Raw genomic sequence first — 18,694 nt, 5'->3', positions numbered from 1 at the left:
CTTGAAAATCCTGTTTGACTAAAGCTGTGAGTACACCAAAGGAAACAATGCCTATTTCAAAACGCCTTCAAGTCATCAGGTATTATCTGTCTGCAATCAGTGTCATATGAATATGTTTGGGATGAGACGAAAAAGCAGATCTGTGCTAACAGAATTATAAAACCATCAGATTATAATGATATTGCTTCAGACCACATGCAGAGGCAACAGTCCTCATTACAATTGCTGGTTATATCAGGCGTGTGCCCTCCTTCCTCTCATAGTAGCAATGAATTGTATCCACTGTTAGTTCTACTCAGAGTAGACTTGACCTGACTAATGGATCTAGTTGACTACAACCCAATATTTTGCTATGGAGGTTTACACTAACTAGGTTTAGCATTCTAACCAGGGTTTGTTAAACAATAACAAACCCTGGTTAAGAACAACCCATGGTTAGCATTGTCCTTCATATACACATAATGCTACACTACAATTTCACCAAGCCATGTGAGGAAAGTGGGAGAAACAAGTAGGATGGAGCCTGTGCCTGATGGGTTTGCTATGTTTTTTTCAATCCTACAAATTCCATAGCAATAATGAGAATAGAAAAATCTTGTCTGGTACTTGAGCATTTGAAAACCTCCTATCTGGCCTCATTAATTATCCCTGTTGTTCACCCCATGGGTTTTTGCCTTTAGACAGGTTGAAGCCCCAACTGCTGCTAGATGTTTCATAAGCACTTTAGGCATAGTTAAATGAAGAGCTAAACTGCTTGACAGTACTGTCAGATTGGAAAGGGATAAATTGCTGTTCTTATATGCATATATGTGTGTGTGTGTTTCCAGTGTACAACTCTGCTGAACAACTTTTCCACCTCAACTTCAGAGGACTGTCTTTTTCCTTTCAATTGGACTCATGGACTGAAACTCCAAAGTATGAGGTCTGAAATCTTCTTTGCTAATAAATACATTGTTAAACAAAGCAGTCACTGTGTTTTGAAAGACTTGTAACTCTCTTTGTGCCTTAATTTATTGATTTTTGAGATATGTTACTTCCCCTTTAAGCCTAGTTCAGCTGTCATTGGAACTGATTTCCAAACTATAAAAGTATCCTGCAGGCTGACACACACTCCCTCTCTCCACCCCACTTGTTCCCCCCTCTGCCTTTTCCTGCTTAGTGATAACTATAGGTTTACTGTGATATCTGAACTGGTATTATCATAGTTAACCACTAACCATAGTTTAATCTCAAATCAGAGATTGGAATCAGAGTTGTTTCAAACTGTTGGCGGTGTTAACAAAAGCAGCAAAAAAAAAAAAGTGAATGCTTTTTCTAGGCTGCATCAACAGAAGTATAGTGTTCTGGTCAAGGGAAGTAATAGTCCCTCTCTTCCTCCCTACCTAGCAGTTCGAAAGCGCCCAGTGCAAGTAGATAAATAGGTACCGCTCTGTCGGTAAGGTAAACAGCGTTTCCGTGCGCTGCTCTGGTTCGCCAGAAGCAGCTTAGTCATGCTGGTCACATGACCCCGAAGCTGTACGCCAGCTCCCTTGGCCAGTAAAGCGAGATGAGCGCCACAACCCCAGAGTCGTCCGAGACTGGACCTAATGGTCAGGGGTCCCTTTACCTTTATTCCGCCATGGTCAGACCACGCTTAGAGTCCTGGGTCCAGCTCAGCGATTGCTGGCGAGGAAACAGCTGATAGGCAGCCTGTTAGACACACGGAGCTATTAGCCTGTGGGTAATCCTCTCCCCCCCCCCCCCCAAAAAAAAAAATTTCAACAAGTTAGGGCAATTTTTCCCCATTTTCTTAATTTGGAGTCCCCAAAAATGTCCTATACATGGGGACATCCAATACACAGAACAATACAGTAATTGAACAAAGTGCATGTGGATTTACAATAGGTTCCCTAAATCTTCAAATCAAGATTCACAAATAATTTTTATGAAAATTGCTGTTTTGCAATAACTACACTGCAGTGTCTGACACCTCTGAAATTAGGGACCCTGCAATTGGCTAACATTCTGGGACCACTGCAATATACCGTAGATTGGCGTCCAACCATGGATTGTTTCTTTTAAAATTCAAACTGCACTGCAAGACAAGAAAACAACAGTAATATTCCTAGTTAGAATAAGTTTAATGAACAACTAGCCTCCTAGCAGGAGGTGCTGAAATTAATCTCCCTTTCAAAATACGAGGGGGAAGAAAGGATGATGAGTGGGGGGGGGGGTCCTGCTGTCTATGTCTGTTAATCAGCTACATTCATAGACTACTAAGAAGAAATGGTTTGTGGAGTATGCGTGCCATGGGATCCACTGTGTGTGTGTGTACATGTACATGCAAGTGACTTTTGCAAGTTCTTTCATGGGGGTTTTAACTGCTGCAGGACATGTCATGGGGGTTTTAATCTTAGTTTTGCTATGTAGAGAGATAAGGTTTTGCTGGTTTTTGAAGATCATTCTGACTCACTTGGTTTTATGTGGTACAAGATTTAGTATTATTGGACTTAAAACTATGTGTTGTGCAATCAAATATAATTTTAATTTAACCTTTCCAGCCAAACTTTGCCCATGGCCTAGCTTCCCTGCAAATTCCCCATGGTGCAACTGTGAAACGTATGTACATCTATAGTGGAAACAGTCTGCAAGATACCAAGTAAGTAGCTCTTATATTTTGGGAAATATCTCCAAATAGATAAATAGTGAAAGTCAAATCTCGTGTTATTTTATGTGCATATAATTATGTATGCTGGCTATATTTAGCTTTATTAAAGTATTCAAGTTTACTTGGCTATTTACATAGTCTGTCATTTTGTGTTTAAGCTTTTTCAGGCAAGTCCATTTCCAGATTAAAAGTACAGAGCCTCTTCACACAATAACTTACTCTGGTATTTAAAAACATACCAACCAACCCTGCTGGTTAACATGCTCAAGAGTTAATTGAGCCAAGCTTAATTTAAGCATCTTCTCAAACCATGAGGATCTGTAAAGACAATTTTTGAACCCAAACTATAGTTTTATCTTCAAAATGTGCAGGCGAAAACCATGGTTTATAGCTGCTTATTTGCTTCTATTTGGTCAGTGCTCTATTCTGAAGATGCAATAGCCTCTGAAGGCAGAATGATGTTAATAACCAGTTTACCAATTCAGACATCTCATCAAAGCATTGTTTGCAAACCTATTGCAAACTATGGTTTCTAATTCTTGTTTGCTGGTCAATTGCAACCTATGCAGTTTATCAATTTAGCCATAGTTAATCTTTCTCAGCCATGCTTTAGCATTCAAATTCAGCCATAACAAGCTCCCTAGAGTTACTTCCAGTTAGAAATCCAGTTATTTAAATGTTTATAGTGTGGACTTTGTTGTGTGGTAGTTTAATTTAAATTTCAACATGGGCATTCTGTTCTGTTGCTGGCTGTTTAGCATAAATTTAGTAAATGTCAAGGAGGTTCCTTTAAAGAATGCAGTTCTTATCTTTTTGCTTCTTCATCTGTAAGTTGTGTTTGTGACACCACTATTGAGTTAGGGCTGTTTAGTCAGATAGCACTCGTTATTGGTATAGAAAAGTGAACCAGAAACAATGTGTTGCTTAGCACTAATCTGCATATTGTTTAATTGTACATGATCTTGCTGTTTCAGGGCTCCTATGATGCCCCTCAGCTGTTTCCTTGGAAATGTGTATGCAGAGAATGTTGATGTTCTGAGAGATGGAGCTGGGCCCTCAGGTTTACGGCTTCGCTTACTCACTGCAGGTATTAGTGAGCAGAGGTTTCCTTTCAAAGGCACAAATGTGAATATGGGCAACCTATATATCTTGGAATCTCTCAAGTACTTACTTCTGATTTCTCTCTCACCTCCTCTATTGGAGATGACTCGTACATTCCAGGAAATATTGCTTCAGTTGATTCCAAGTTCATTGCAACACCATTCTTGGTATAATGAAACTTTGTCTTACGTGGAGGGGTGTGGGTTCTCCTTGAGCAGTAAGTAAGTCTGTCTGTCAAGCAAGAATTCCTGCAAAACTATATATGAACCAGATTCACAATCAGAACCTTTGGGAGATGTGGAAAGATTCCCAGGGATTTAGCAGGGTTGCAAAGGGAATTAGGAGGTGCTCTTTACCACCATAGAGACATAGAAGCCTAAAACTGGATCAAGAGTCAGTCAGCCAGTAGTCAGATGTGTATTAGAATTCAGATGTGACCCCCAAACCATGGTTTATGAAGTCATGTTGTAGCCACACCAACACCATATATCTGACCATCATTTGCAAGAGTCCACCAAACCAGGATATGAAACCATATTTTGAAGCTGATTTGGGATGTTGCTCCACCCTTGAAGGATTCTGTTTTGGGAAGACATCTGGGGTTTCTAGGGGAGGAGGCTAACCATACAAGTTTGCTCATAAGTCTCATATGAACACAAAAGCCTGAGTGGAGTTATCCAGAGTTTTGGAATACATTGTCAGCAATATGCTGATGACACACAACTCTACTTCCCCTTTACAACTGCAGGCGTGGAAGTGGAAGTGCCGGACCAGTGTCTTGCCTTGGTAATGGACTAGATCAGTGTTTCCCAACCTTGTGCCTCCAGCTGTTTTTGGACTACAATTCCCATCATCCCTTGCCACTGGTCTTGCTAGTCAGGGATGATGGGAGTTGTAGTTCAAAAACAGCTGGAGGCACAAGGTTGGGAAACACTGGACTAGATGACAGCCAACAAACTGAAGCTCCATCCAGATAAAACTGAGGCACTACTAGTGGATGGTTCCCTAGACTGTATGGATGGGAAGTTGCTTGCTCTTGATAGATTACACTCCCTCTGAAGGAGCAGATACACTGCCTGGGGGTATTCCTGGATCCTTTGCTGTTGCTTAAGACTCAGGTAGCCTAGTGGTGTGGAGTGCCTTGCATCAGTTTGGGTTGGTGGCCCAGCTGTGTCCCTACCTGAACAGGAATAGCCTTATGCTATGGTAACTTCTAAGTTAGATCACTGCAATGCACTATACATGGGGCGGTCTCTGAAGGTGGTTTGGAAACTTTGGCTGGTGCAGAATTTAACAGCTAGGCTGCTCACCAGGGCAAGACTGAGCATATAACACCAATCCTGGCTGCCATGAGCTTCTTGGAAGAACAGCAGAATCACCTAAGAAATAGGTAAAATGAGTGCAGTGTTTCAATCCAGCCTTTGGTTGAAGGTTTGATGTTAGTTTATTTGTGGATACTGTAATGAATGAAAAGTTCATCAAGTCTTGCTTCTGTTCACTTGAAGATTAGCGTCACAAAATGAAGGATTTTTGGTTGTCTTGATTACAAGATGAATGAAACTGTAGCCAATTTTAAGTGGAATTTGCTTCTATTTTTACAGAGGAGGCGAAAGGAGAGCTGCCTAGGACAGGGATCATATATCCTGGTAATAGTAGGAAGGAGTTAGCTATTATCCAGAAACTGTAAATGGTTTTTCAAGGTAGAGTGTGAAGTCCAGATAACATATATATATGCCTGAAATTTAAAGAAAAAGATGTTGGATGTATTAGCTACTCATTATTAGCTTTGTGCACTGAAGGGTTAACTCATGCATATCAAAACTCGGTTTTAAAGTGAATGTACTGCATTTGGATGCCAGTGTATCTAAAGAACTCCCAGTCTGAGAGCAGGACAATGGAAAGGGGATTCATAATTAACAAAAATGTTGATCCATGTTAAATTTATGTAAGATGCATACTACATTTAAAATACTTTCACCTATGGCTTGAACAGAGATTGTGGATTTTTATTACACTTCGTGTGGTAATAAGCTTACTGAAGCCCAGATGCTGGTGTTATCAGCAGTGTGGCCTTATTAAGTGTCACTATGTTGATTTTAGCAAATTTTCACAGTGTGTCCTTCTTTCATTTTGTTTCCCTTGGACCTAATTTATCCATTCCACACAGTCATGTGTGCCAATTTAGGATTACATTAATGCATCTGTTGAAGTGGACTCTGGTTCATGAAAGTGTATGACAGGGGTGGGCAGTCTGTGGACTGCTGTTGGACTCCGAACAGCCAGGCTTGGTGAGAGTTAATAGTCCCGAAGCATCTGGAGTGTCACACGGTTACCCACACCTGCTGTGATGGCTGGGGTATTGGACTAGGACCAGGAAACTCAAACCCACAAAGTTCACTGAGTGATCTTGAGACGGCCACACGCACTCTCAGTCTAACTTGCTCTCTATTATAGTTTCATTGTGAGGTTAAACGGGAAAGGGTGTGTGTGTTGCCTATAGCCCCTATAGGGCGGGGTAAAAATGTAACAATCATTCCTGATAAAATATGGATTAATCTAGAGTATCTTTTATAGAAGGGTGCTTGTGCATAACTTTGGTTGCAAATTATTTAAAATTTTAACCCACACTTCATGCAATGAATAGTATTGTACTGCATTGGGCCATTTCTAAAGAAGAAAGAGCACAACCCCAGCCCCACAGAAAGAGCACTTCTGCTCTTGTGCAACTTCTCTTAATTTCAGTAGGACTTGAACAGAATGGGTGAAAATGGATGCTTCAGCTGCATGCTAATTTGCACCAGCCTTCCCCAGTGTGGTGCTCTCAGTATTTGTAGTCCAAGACATCTGGAAGCCACCAGATTGAGGAGGACTAGTGTGCATGAATTTGAATAATCGGTCTTCCACAGGTTATTTCTGAGAGTTGCTCCAATGTGGCAAGTGTGTTTTGTACATTTCTATTTAGTGTTTTATTTTTTTCTAATTGGATTCTGCTAGTGTCACTTGCATCCTGAGTTACACCTCTCTGAAGTTGCTCATTTTTATTTTTATTTGTTGAGAGACTTCTAAAATCTGCCACAGTGCAATTTCTGTTCTCGTTTCACCCTTTTGGTTAGCTGGATGAGAGCTGGATGAAGGCTTCCAGCCATAGCAACATTTTGGAAGTGTGGTATCCCATCTATTAACACTTTCCCTTGTTTTTCAGGTTGCGGCCCTGGTGTATTAGCTGATGCCAAGATGCGGGTATTTGAGCGCTGTGTTTATTTTGGTGATTCGTGCCAAGATGTTCTGAGCACTTTGGGGTCTCCTCACAAAGTTTTCTACAAGTCAGAAGATAAGGTTGGACTACAATAACAAGTTAACACAGATTATCTCTGTGTTAGGCTACTAAAATTAACTGTTCACACTTTTCAATATCCCTACAGGCTTGGAAGTTCTTTAATAAATGTTAACCTTCTAACTCTGTGGCTTCTAAGCTCTGTGGCTTCAGTTTTAGGACAGAGTGTTGTCTTCTCATCCTGCCTAACCCCAGTTTTTACTAACAGTATTTATTTATTTATTTATTTATTTATTTATTTATTTATTTAGTAGATTAGATGGTAAACTGATGTCTGGACTTCACTGTTCAGATTATGCAGGATGGTGGAAGGTTCCATCATAACAGATTCCCACCTACAGAAAACTAGTATGTCAGGAAAAGGCTAGAGTAGAAGCAGTTTCCCTGACAATCTACTTTTTTGTGCAGGGATTTCCCCCCAAAAAAATGTTCTGGTATGCAGGAGCCATGTTGAGGCCCCATTCAATTTCCCCAAGGTACCAATGTGCAGGAAAAATAAGAAGGGAGGGAAAGAATACAGGAATCTCCCCAATTTCACTCAGGTGATGCAAGTTAGTGTTCACTGAATGTGCCCAAAATGCCCAGTAATCAAGTGGCAATAATGGTTGTTGGACCAGAACAAATTTCTCATTTCTGCCATAGAGGTAACATAGTCCATTCAAACCAGAGGAGCATATTGATGAAACTAGACGATCTTCTTGTCTTCTTATTTCCAAAAGCTGAAGTGTAGATTTGTTTTGTTTGTTTTTTTAAAGATGAAAATTCATTCACCCTCGCCTCACAAGCAGGTCCCTTCAAAGTGCAATGACTACTTCTTCAACTACTTCACACTTGGAGTGGTAAGTTGCAAACATTGAAAACAAGGGATTTTTTCTTTCTTTTTTGCTTCCATCTGTGCACAACTTTCATAATGCCTGTACCATGTTCATCAGTTAATGCAGGAATCAATGTTGTCCAAATCCTTCAGAGCTCCTTTGCTGAGAAATTTGAAAATTATCTTCTTATCTTTGTCAGTTTGATTAGTGACACGTTAACACAATTAGTATCTCATGGGGCCCATTCTATTTGTATTTGATATTCAGCATTTGCAAAATCAAAACATAATCCTTCAGACTCAAACAATGTTCTGGAGAAAGGGCAGTGCCACTGCCTGTCATCTTAAACACAAATGGGAGAAGGCAGAGAATTTTTTTTCCAATTAGTAAGGGCAGGTCCCAGGAACTTGGAGGTCTTGGCTTTCACAGTGATTTTTGCATAATAATATATCCTCTTGCTACCAAATAAGAAAACATCTTGAAATCATTGCTCTCTGAGCCCACCTGCATACATTTCTAAAAACTCTGTTCAGGACTTTCTGTTCATTTATGGGAAGCTGTTTAAACATTTCAACTTGGTGTGGCTCATTGTTTTTCCTTTCTCAATTTCACCCACAGGATATCCTTTTTGATGCAAATACTCACAAAGTGAAGAAATTTGTTCTACATACTAACTACCCTGGCCATTACAACTTCAATATGTGAGTAGAAAGAGCTGTATTGCCCAAACCTCTGTTGCAATTTGGAAGGCAAAGGGAAGGGAGCATCAAGTAGAAGGCAAAGAAACCGGTACCATGCTGAATCCCCACCAGCACTGCCTAAGCTCTTTCTGGTTTCTAAGCCTTCGTCAGATGTTACTCACATTTCCACAACTTTTTCTGGTTAGAATCTTCTTTAAAACAAACATGGATTTCTCTGTATTTTACTTTCCCTGAAATATACTGGATTCTTCTCTTTGGTTTCTGTGTTGTCACTTCTCGACTACAGTAGTTGTCTGTTGCAGAGCCTGGAACTAATGGGTATCAAGAACCTCTTTTCCCTGTGCAAGATGTGTTGCTGTAATTTGTCAAAACCCAGTTTTTTAGGAGATCAGTGAAGGTAGTGTGTAGAAGTAACACTCTGCTCATACATAAGACTGGATTTCCCATCTTATGCCCCCAAAGAGGAAACTTAACTTATCCCCCCCCCAAAAAAAAAAAAATCCACCCATAATTCATGCCTGATTTTTAAGATTTCTCCATGGGAATCTGAAAACTTAATTAACAATTATATTATTGTATTTATTTATTTATTCAATTTATATACTACTTAACACTGTATTTTCTAAGCAGTGTACATTGGGATTAAAAAAGAGGTACAAATGATAAAATCAATTAAAATTAACCATAGAATCACAGAAGCTTACGGTACTTAAAATGCCTCCTGAAATCAAAAGTCTTCACCAAACCCCTGAAGTTCCACAGAGAGGGGACCTGTTTGATCTGACCTGCGAGGGAGTCCTGCAGAATAGGCCCACAATACTGAATGCATGGCTCCTAGTGGTAGAAGCAAACTGTGCTTCTGTGTCATGGGCACCACTAGCAATTACTTCTTTGGGGTAGGGTGCTTAACATTTGGGTGGGAGGTTGTCTATAACTCAGAAAACGTACATGCTTTGAATGCAGGTCGTCATGATTTCAGTCCCCAGTGCCTCCAGTTTAAAAAATAATAATCACATAGCAACAAGTGATGTGGAAAACCCTCTGCCTAAGATCCTGAAAAGCTGCTGCCAGAGTAAACAATACTAGAATAGATTAAAAAATAGTTAAGACCTGGTGTCAGGAAGCTTTCAGTGTTCTGCATATTTGCTGTGGTATCTGGCATCACTGGTTGCTGCCAATTAGGCAGCATAATTTCATGCCAAACTGGTATGGCTGGCAGAAAGCTATGGTAAACATTCAAGCAAGTACTAGACCGTACAAGAGTGGAGAATATATCTGTGACCAGGTCAGGTTGCCAACTTCTATTATCTGCAATTATATTGTGCTTAATTTAGAATGGGCTACTTTTGAAATAGTATACCTCATTTATGCTTGAACTTTCTCGCAATAACTCTGCAATTTAAATATTTCAGTTACCATCGTTGTGAATTCAAGATTCCACTAGCCATTAAACGAGGTAAGAAAGAGGTGCCTGAAGTAACCTGAAAGTTAAAAGACTTAATAGGAGTGGGTGAAGGTGTTAAACACACGCTAGTGGTAAAAATTAATATGCTAAGCAGTCAGAGTGAGAACAGGACCAAAATTGCACAATGTCAGATAATTAGGACGGCAGATTCAGGTTCTCCCACACTGCGGGTGTGTTAACAAAGAAACAATTTATGGAGAGGAAAACTGAGCAGCAGCACTTCCGAGAGATGTCAGCACTGCCCAGCGTTCACACCCCAAAGTGTTATTGTAATACAAGAGAAAATATTTATCTGTTCTTAATGTGACATACTTACAGGATGCCGGTGCAACTCAATGGACAAGAATACTAGGTCTGGGTTGAAGTCTTGACTGAGCTTTGGACATATCACAGTGTTTCCCTGTTGAGGCTCTTTAAAATGCAAGAGTTTGTGATAACCTACCTTGGCAGGTTGTTGGGAGTATGAACAGGAAGGAAACCTCATTCATGTAGGGGTGGTTAGAACAGGACGTAATTGGGATTTGTATCGTAGGTGAAATAAATCTCAGTTCAAACTCTGGAAACATTCAAAGAACTTGGAACCAGAATGATGTAAGGGTGATTCAGGAAGCTCTTTTTGTACAGATGTTATATTATTTATTTTCGTGGGGGCAATCAGTGGCACAAACCAGCAAATGCAAGGCTGTTTTTCCTTCAAGAATAATAATGATTATTATATAATAATAAAAGATAAATAAAAATTATAATACTATGATTTCACTCTTGGCTCCTAACCCAAAGAAATGAACCTGTGGTCAAAACATTTCCCAGGCAACCTTAGTTAGCACTAGGAAGGAGAGAGAGTTGGCTGATCTCATGCCTGATAACTTTCCTTTCCTAAAATTCTCAAATGCTATTTCAAACTATCTCATTGTGGATATATTTATTAATCAGCTTCTTATTTCAAAGGAGTTTTCATGGAAATTATGAAATATATCATGATCATGAGGGCAGAATAGCTCTAATTGCCTCCAGGTTTTGATGTGGAGTCCTCCTTGGAGTTATGCGGAGGAGCCTTGTCATTGCTTTCCAAGAGAACAAATCTCAGTCAGTTTTTCTGTACTTGGTGCTTGTCATGATTTGTGTATATGTGTTACCAGTAGTTTCTGGGGAAACAAGGGCCGAGAGAGTTTTGCCTATGGCTGGCAACATTTTGATCTCCTCATTCAAGTTCAGAATCAGGCTGGCATGTGAGACATCTTTAGATGAGTTATACTTGTCCCAATTTGCCTTGGCTTTTATTTTGGAGCGCTGAGGTCAGCCCCCAATTACTTTCCTTAAACAAAGGAAATAAAGACATAAAGCAAACTAACAGCAACTGTTAAAAGAAGTAGAAGCAAATGTCAGGTTTTGGAGGCAACTTGGCTGTGTAGACACAAGGCAAGTTTTTCAAGCGCCATGTTTTTGGGGGACTTTTGACTATATCTGACTGCGGACAAAGATTAAGATGTCAGTAGACACTGACTTGGCAGGTGGCCAGCATGCCAACCTTAACCTGTTTTGGTACCAAGCAAAAACCTGAACATTTATCTCAGGAGTGATGCAATAACATGGAGTTTTAAGTGTGGCATTTGGTCTGTTTACACTGTGGATACATGTTCATATGGGTAATATGAAACTGGTGATCACAGATACAGTTGGCACTGCAAGGAAAGGTGCCTCTGACAGCTGTACTCTTAGTCACCCGTTAACATCTGTGAGCACACACCCAAGGTTGATGGGAAATCTAAGTGTATGAACAGCCAGTTGCAACACCTCTTGATATTCTTGTCTATATAAAAATGTAACATCTCCAGCATCAGGTCTTAAAACTGAAGGGCCTTAAGAGGGCCACACTTGCCCGCTTCAACTTTTCCTTTCCTGGGGTGATTAATTCTCCCCTGTTGGGTGTGCTTGAATTCTCCAGTATTTCTTTCATACAAACAGTCAGAAGTTTGGGCTGTCCTCAGAGCAGGCTGTTGGTTGAGTCACTGTCTGAGCAACAACTAATGGCATGGCTCCTTTCCAGTGAGGAGGCATGCCCAGAACAGCAGTTCACAAAGAAACAAAGGAAGGGGGCTCACCTGGGGATGTGTAATTCTTACTCTTAGAAACCCTAAAAGTAAATAGTGTTGCGGGGGGCGGGGGCGGTAGAAGAGTGAAACATGTGTCTTGTTGAAATAGAAATTTAGAAAATACTAATATGCCAAGACTCTTGGAATTAGCTTTCAGTGTCACATCCATGTTGCTTCCATGTACTGAATAGTACCTAACATGCTGTTGGTGCAGAAGGGCATTAGGAAGAGGAGGAGTGGGATCTTCTGTTGAAATGTAGCCTTATAGGTCGTTTTCTCTGTTCTTTCTCCAAACAGATAGCACCGATTCACAGACAGAAACCTGCACAACCTATAGCAAGGTAAATCGAACCCCCAGTCATGCTTGCTAGAACAGCCCTTTAACTTCAGCCGTGGCACCTTATTTGCACAGGCCTAAGAAAGGGTATGCTGGAGCACTGTGCTAAGGTGGCCTCTTTCAGGAGGTGATTGGGGTCAGCGGCTGGGAGTCATCCCAGAAATGGACCCACTCCAGGCATTTGCAGATTTAATCTTCCAGCTAGGTGGAATGGAGCTCAAAGCAGGATAAAGTTAAAGGTAAAGGGACCTCTGACCATTAGGTCCAGTCGCAGACGACTCTGGGGTTGCGGCGCTCATCTCGCTTTATTGGCCGAGGGAACCGGCATACAGCTTCCAGGTCATGTGGCCAGCATGACTAAGCCGCTTCTGGCGAACCAGAGCAGCACACGGAAACGCCGTTTACCTTCCTGCCGGAGTGGTACCTATTTATCTACTTGCACTTTGATGTGCTTTCGAACTGCTAGGTGGGCAGGAGCAGGGACCGAGCAACGGGAGCTCACCCCGTCACGGGGATTCGAACCGCCGACCTTCTGATCGGCAAGCCCTAGGCTCTGTGGTTTAGACCACAGTGCCACCCGCGTCCCTTCAAAGCAGGATACTGCAGATAAAATTGGGCAAGCAGGATGATATGAGAAAAGACAATGCTTGAAATACCATGGTTCCAAATTCAAATTTACTGTTGTAGCAAACCACAAGTTAGCACCTGAATTCTAGAGGTAAAATACACCTATACACCTTAAATTTTTTTAAATTGCATTTTATTATAAGTACAGAAACATACAACATTAAACCAAAATGAGAGAAACACCCCCCCCCAAAAAAAAAACCCTCATGGTGTCCCTGGGCTTGGTATATACTGTATAACAAAGCAACATTCCCACTAAAGTCCAATATATCAGGCTGTCTGTTTATCTGCAACAGCTGCTGACAATTGACCCTTTAAGTTTTTACAAAAAAAAATTGTTTAAAAGTTTGCAAATAAAGTCATATGTATTAGTCCCAGCCATCTGTGAGTGGATTTTAGCTGATGTTTGCTTTGTCTTAAGTGTCAAAAACATAGATATACATGACATGCTGCATTCTACCACTAGGATCCATGCTTCATTCTCTAAGTAATTGTCATATGCTTACAGTGGGACAATATTCAGGACCTTCTTGGACATCCTGTAGAGAAGCCAGTGGTACTTCACAGGTAAACATTTTATTTTATTCTGTCACTTGTTTTTTTTTAAAAAAAAGATATTTATTAAAGTTTCATACAGTAAAACAAGCTTCACAAAACAGAATACAAAAGAAGAAGAAAAAAGAAAACACCATCACCTTCTATCCAAAAAACAGAAAAACACAATTAGAAAAAACAAGGAAAAAAAGACATAAAAAAGAACATAGAAAAAAGACCAGTTTCTTAGATATTATTCTCATAATCTTCCTTCCAGACTCCCTCGCATCTCCCTTCTCTGTGTTCCCTTTTAGACAATCTTTTTCAGCAATACCTCACCTTCTTTCAAATCTTATTTCATATTATACATTTCAACTATTATGCCTCCAGTTTTTCCCCATTTTTTCATATTATTTAAGTTTGACATAATATTATTCTGGCTTCACCTTTGTTCTGTAAACCATTTTTTACATACTCCTTTCGACTGTATCACTAATACCATATTATCTTTATATCCCGCATCCTTCTAGCATTCATACAATTTACAATACTTTTGCAAGTAGTCTTTAAATTTCTTCCAGTCCTCTTCCACTAGCTCTTCTCCCAGGTCTCGGATTCTGCCAGTCATTTCTGCCAATTCCATATAGTCTATCAGTTGCATCTGCCATTCTTCCAGAGTGGGCAAATCTTGTGTCTTCCAGTGCTTTGCGATAAGTATTCTTGCTGCTGTTACTGCATACATTTTATTCTGTCACTTGGATAGGACTTGATTGGATTTCAAGTGACTACGAGAAAGAGAGGCCTAATAATACTCAACAGCTTCACTGAATTAAATGTGCCATGATTATAGAATCATAAAACTAGAAACCCCTGTTTGCTTGAAGAGCTAAGTGCTGTCCCTGGGAGGGGACATTGGTAAGACATAAAATAGATTCATTTGTCACCTTGCAAGTTGAGGGGCTGGAAAAGCAAAGAATCTGCCTTCATTGTAGTTACCTTGCTGAATGTGTAATCTTTCACAATAGTTCCACATTCTACTTTGCTGCAAACTCGCAATGCTTACTAGCGGTGGAGGAAAGCAAAACATGGTTGAGCATTATACCTTTGTAATGAAAAATTCCGTTTGATTCCCTAGAAAGATAGGTTTTGTTGTTTATGCTGATATTGGGTGTTACAAAAATATTGAATATAAATCTTACTGGTATTATTTGGTTACCTTAGCCTGATTTTTCTTTTCTTTAGATCATCCTCTCCAAACAACACAAATCCATTTGGGTCAACGTTTTGCTTTGGACTGCAGCGAATGATCTTTGAGGTTAGGAAAGCTTACTTAGCCAAAAGACGTGATGGAGCACTGGATTTAGTTGGTTTGAAATAGTGGCTGGTTCTGCAAGTCTGTGGACATTTCTCCCATGTTGTACTGTTGAAGCACTCTGCATTCCTGGCTGATGTGGTGTGGGATACACTTAAGTCCATTGTGTGGGGGACCAGTTCAGCAGACAAATTTGAAGTGAATCGCACAATGCACATCATTATCAAGTCTAGCTCTGTAGTAGGATAAAAAGAACTTGGATGCAATGATAAAAACTTATTTTCCACACTGGGATGGGAAACATGATTGAGGGCCTCATTCACTTGTGGTTATTTTGTGGGGGTGGAACATAATGGGTGGAGCCAGAGAAAAAAAGTGAAAAAGACATCAGTTTTCACCATGGCTTTCTCAGATTAGAATTTCCAATCCTGCGCAGTTTTTTTCAGAAGTAAGCCCTACTGGGTTTGATGGGGTTACTCTCAGATTGGCATACCAAGGATTTGTTTATCTAGTAAATTCAACAGATGAATACAAGTTTTTCTTCTTTACTGTGTTCTATGCACAGAAGGGAAATTTCATTACCTTGAGCCATAGAACGGGGGGGGGGGGGGGGTGACTCAATTTATTTTTATTCAGTAAAATAGTGCCTCTTCCAGTTCTTAAATTATATAGGAAGGGCAATATTGGGGGACTTTTAAAAGCCAAGAGAAAAGAAGAAATAAAAAAGGAAGGAGCTCTGATGCGGTGGAAGAATGGGGCTGCTTCAGGAGATGGCAAGGGCTGCATAAGGTAAGGTTAGGAGCCACCTGCAGGCCCCGCTGTCTAAATGAGCCAGTGAAAAAAAGACTAAAAGGGGCTTCATGTTTAAAACCAGTTTCGAAGAGACTTTTATTTTGAAGCCACCAAAGGAATCCATGGCTAGTCTGGGGTTTGAGTCCAGGTCACGCAGATCAAGTCTCTAGTCCACTGGGCAGTGTTAGTTCTCCATATTACTGCTAACCTATTTGGGGTTCTTTTTGGTTTTTAAAAAATCATTTTTATTGATTTTCCAATAAAAACAGCTATTTGGGCTTCTTTTTGGAGGAATTTGAATTCTGTCATCCTTCTGACGCTAAGGGCTGTCTGACAGTATTCCTTTTTGTTTCTTTGTACAGGTGATGCAGAATAATCACATAGCTTCTGTTACTCTCTATGGCCCAGCAAGACCCAGCAGCCAGTTGAAAATGTCAGATCTTCCCCAGTGAGCGATATCAGCTAATCAAAATGCTACAAAATTAGTACAGCGTGCCTTGATTTGCTGCCACTTATAATATGGAAAAGCACGGTATGATGGACGTGTGTGTGTTGTGTGTGTGTGTGTGTGTGTGTGTTCAAAAACTGTCTTTTGCCACCTGTGCATGGAGCAGGATGGGAAATCCTCTTGACTGTTCATCACAGGGCATGGAAATGAGCAATTAGGTGCCTGTCGCCGTTGATTTTTCTCCTCTCGGTTGCCCTCATCCTTTACCGTGTGGATGTAAACAGACTGGTCTTTCTTTCCTGAGCTGGAAAAAGGATGAGCTTTAAACGAGAGGGCACACAAATGACTGCACGACTTAGAAGCACAAACTTTCTGAGCCTTGGAGCATCTGGAAGCAGGTATTGGATATATTTTTTCCCGGTCTGTGTTTGTGTAAACTGTAATGGTAGTCATGTTTTTTAAAGGACAACAATGTATGTGTGGGTGTGTATACACACACATAGACACACCCCTTATATATAGGTGTATATATAAAATAAAGTACATGGGTATTTCTGTGGCTAAGACATCGTACCAAATGTGACAAGTATGTATATATACGTGTCCATGATTTCAGGCACCACATGTTTGTCTGATGTTGAAACAAGTGCAAAGCAGCATGTGCATAAGACTTGGTTGTAACATTTTTGCACTACATACACTTTAATTACTTGATAATACATTTTAATATTCACTGAGGAGCATCTGTGTACTGGGCGTGAGTGGGGTACGATGGTTTATTTAATTGTTTGCCACGCATAAAGCTTATTTATACAGTGGGGAAGAATCCCACCTTTTCTGCACTAATATTTACTTGACATGCTGAAGCGACTTATTTTCTGCCATGCCTGGTTAACTAATGTGTTTTTTATATATACCGTGTCCATAAGGAGAAGGGGGGGAAGTCGAGTAGATTATTCCTCTGAATTATGTCTGTCTTAAGGGTTTTGATACCATTTTTGCTTGTACATAAAACAGGAGGGGGAAAGTATTTGGTCCTGTAAGAGTAAACACAGTTGTCTCGTCTTGCAATTGTGTGACAAGCATCAATTTAGGATTTCTTACTTCCTCTTCCTTGTCCTGTAGAGTAGGGGTAGGAGAGGAAGTGGGGTGCAGCACTGAGAACTGCTCCCACCCAAGTCTCATCAAAATGAAATTAAAGTTGTGCAGCCTTAATGCAAGAGAAGTTTCCCAAGAGGCTTCCACGGGACACGATCCTGGCAGATTGCGCTCTGGGTGATTACGTACATAGCACATTGGAGAGGGGAGGAATTGCCTCTCTTTCCACCCCTCCCATCTCTCTCTCATCTTCTTTTTAAATTTAATGCCAAAATGTTAGCCAAAGAGATCCTTAATCTTGATTCAGCATTTCTGTACATACATAGTTCTGCACACTCTGCCCCTCCACCCCCAGCAGACAGGAGATCAGCGGCTTCCAGTTAGAGACTCTGCAGTCATTATCTCAAGTGGATCTGGGGTTTGCAGCTCTCTTACCAGTCTTATTGTGGGGAAAGTAGATAGTCTCTGTCTGTCTCGGTCATCTTTGAAATATTGACCCTTTTTAAAATGAGAGAGAAAGAGAGAGAAAAGAGAAATGTATAATTTTATCCCATTTTTAATATTTTGGTGTAGCAACTTGTGATATATAGACGATTTTTTGTGGGTTTTGCAAATGCGTGTACAGATTTTGTAAATACGAAACCTTTTGTAATTTTAACACCATGTACAGTGTAATCCTGTATAGTTTACCAACGAATGGGAAATAGGGAATTTTAGGATGTTTAACTAAACGTTTTGGATCCTGGACCAGTAGCAGGGATAAGTGTGTGTGTGCGTGTTGCGTATATTTGTGGGTATGGGTGATCTCCTTTTCGCCATTTAGTCTTCCTGTATACTGTGACATTCTATACTGTTTTACTTAAAAAGAAATAAAGGAAGCCCCACTGAGAATTTAATGGATTACAGGAAAACAGATTTTTGTTTTACCTTTATTTCTAGATGTTGCTCTTCTTCATAATGTACTGTTCCCCCCACCCATGATCATTGCTTGCTGAGAAAATCCCCCAATTCTTTCCTTTCTAACATGAATTCTGTTTTTCATAAGCCTCTTGTAAATTATATGAAATGAATAACTAGCATGTACATTGAAAGGACAAATAAAATGAGTCTCAGTTACTGTGTTGTTTAAATACAGTTGCTGAGTGTCTGTATTTTGCAATTAATGATGAGTCTTTGATTTGTTTCCCACCATTGATCCTATGTTTATTATTTGAATTTTGTGTCCTCATCCAAGAAACTCATGATTCCTCCCTTTTACTATATCCTTGGAATAGCCTGCTGAAAGATAGTGATAGGCCCAAGGTCACCCTGCAAGCCCTTTGTGGATTAGTGGGGTGTTTGAATCTGAGTTTCCCCAGTTGTAAAATAACACTGCAACCACCACACCCCA

At 40.3% G+C, this 18,694-nt stretch overlaps 1 protein-coding gene across 2 annotated transcripts in view; it reads left to right on the top strand.

Annotated features, from left to right (window-relative positions):
• The window catches only part of PHAF1 (phagophore assembly factor 1), a 42,924-nt gene extending 24,457 nt beyond the window's left edge, over window positions 1-18,467 (top strand). For both annotated transcript variants that reach the window (XM_028739525.2, XM_028739524.2), the window contains exons 7-17: window positions 828-922; window positions 2,541-2,638; window positions 3,622-3,734; window positions 6,951-7,084; window positions 7,838-7,921; window positions 8,516-8,598; window positions 10,011-10,054; window positions 12,454-12,497; window positions 13,629-13,687; window positions 14,897-14,969; window positions 16,121-18,467. In XM_028739525.2, coding sequence (XP_028595358.1) covers window positions 828-922; window positions 2,541-2,638; window positions 3,622-3,734; window positions 6,951-7,084; window positions 7,838-7,921; window positions 8,516-8,598; window positions 10,011-10,054; window positions 12,454-12,497; window positions 13,629-13,687; window positions 14,897-14,969; window positions 16,121-16,210 — 917 coding nt within the window. In that variant the 3' untranslated portion in view covers window positions 16,211-18,467. The remainder of the gene's footprint in view (window positions 1-827; window positions 923-2,540; window positions 2,639-3,621; window positions 3,735-6,950; window positions 7,085-7,837; window positions 7,922-8,515; window positions 8,599-10,010; window positions 10,055-12,453; window positions 12,498-13,628; window positions 13,688-14,896; window positions 14,970-16,120) is intronic.
• Window positions 18,468-18,694: the final 227 nt, after the last annotated feature.

The sequence above is a fragment of the Podarcis muralis genome, chromosome 7, assembly GCF_964188315.1.
Source record: "Podarcis muralis chromosome 7, rPodMur119.hap1.1, whole genome shotgun sequence".
In the NCBI taxonomy this organism is placed as follows: Eukaryota; Metazoa; Chordata; class Lepidosauria; order Squamata; family Lacertidae; genus Podarcis; species Podarcis muralis.
Note: the sequence above shows the minus strand (reverse complement) of the source record. Positions and strands in the feature narration are given on the sequence as shown.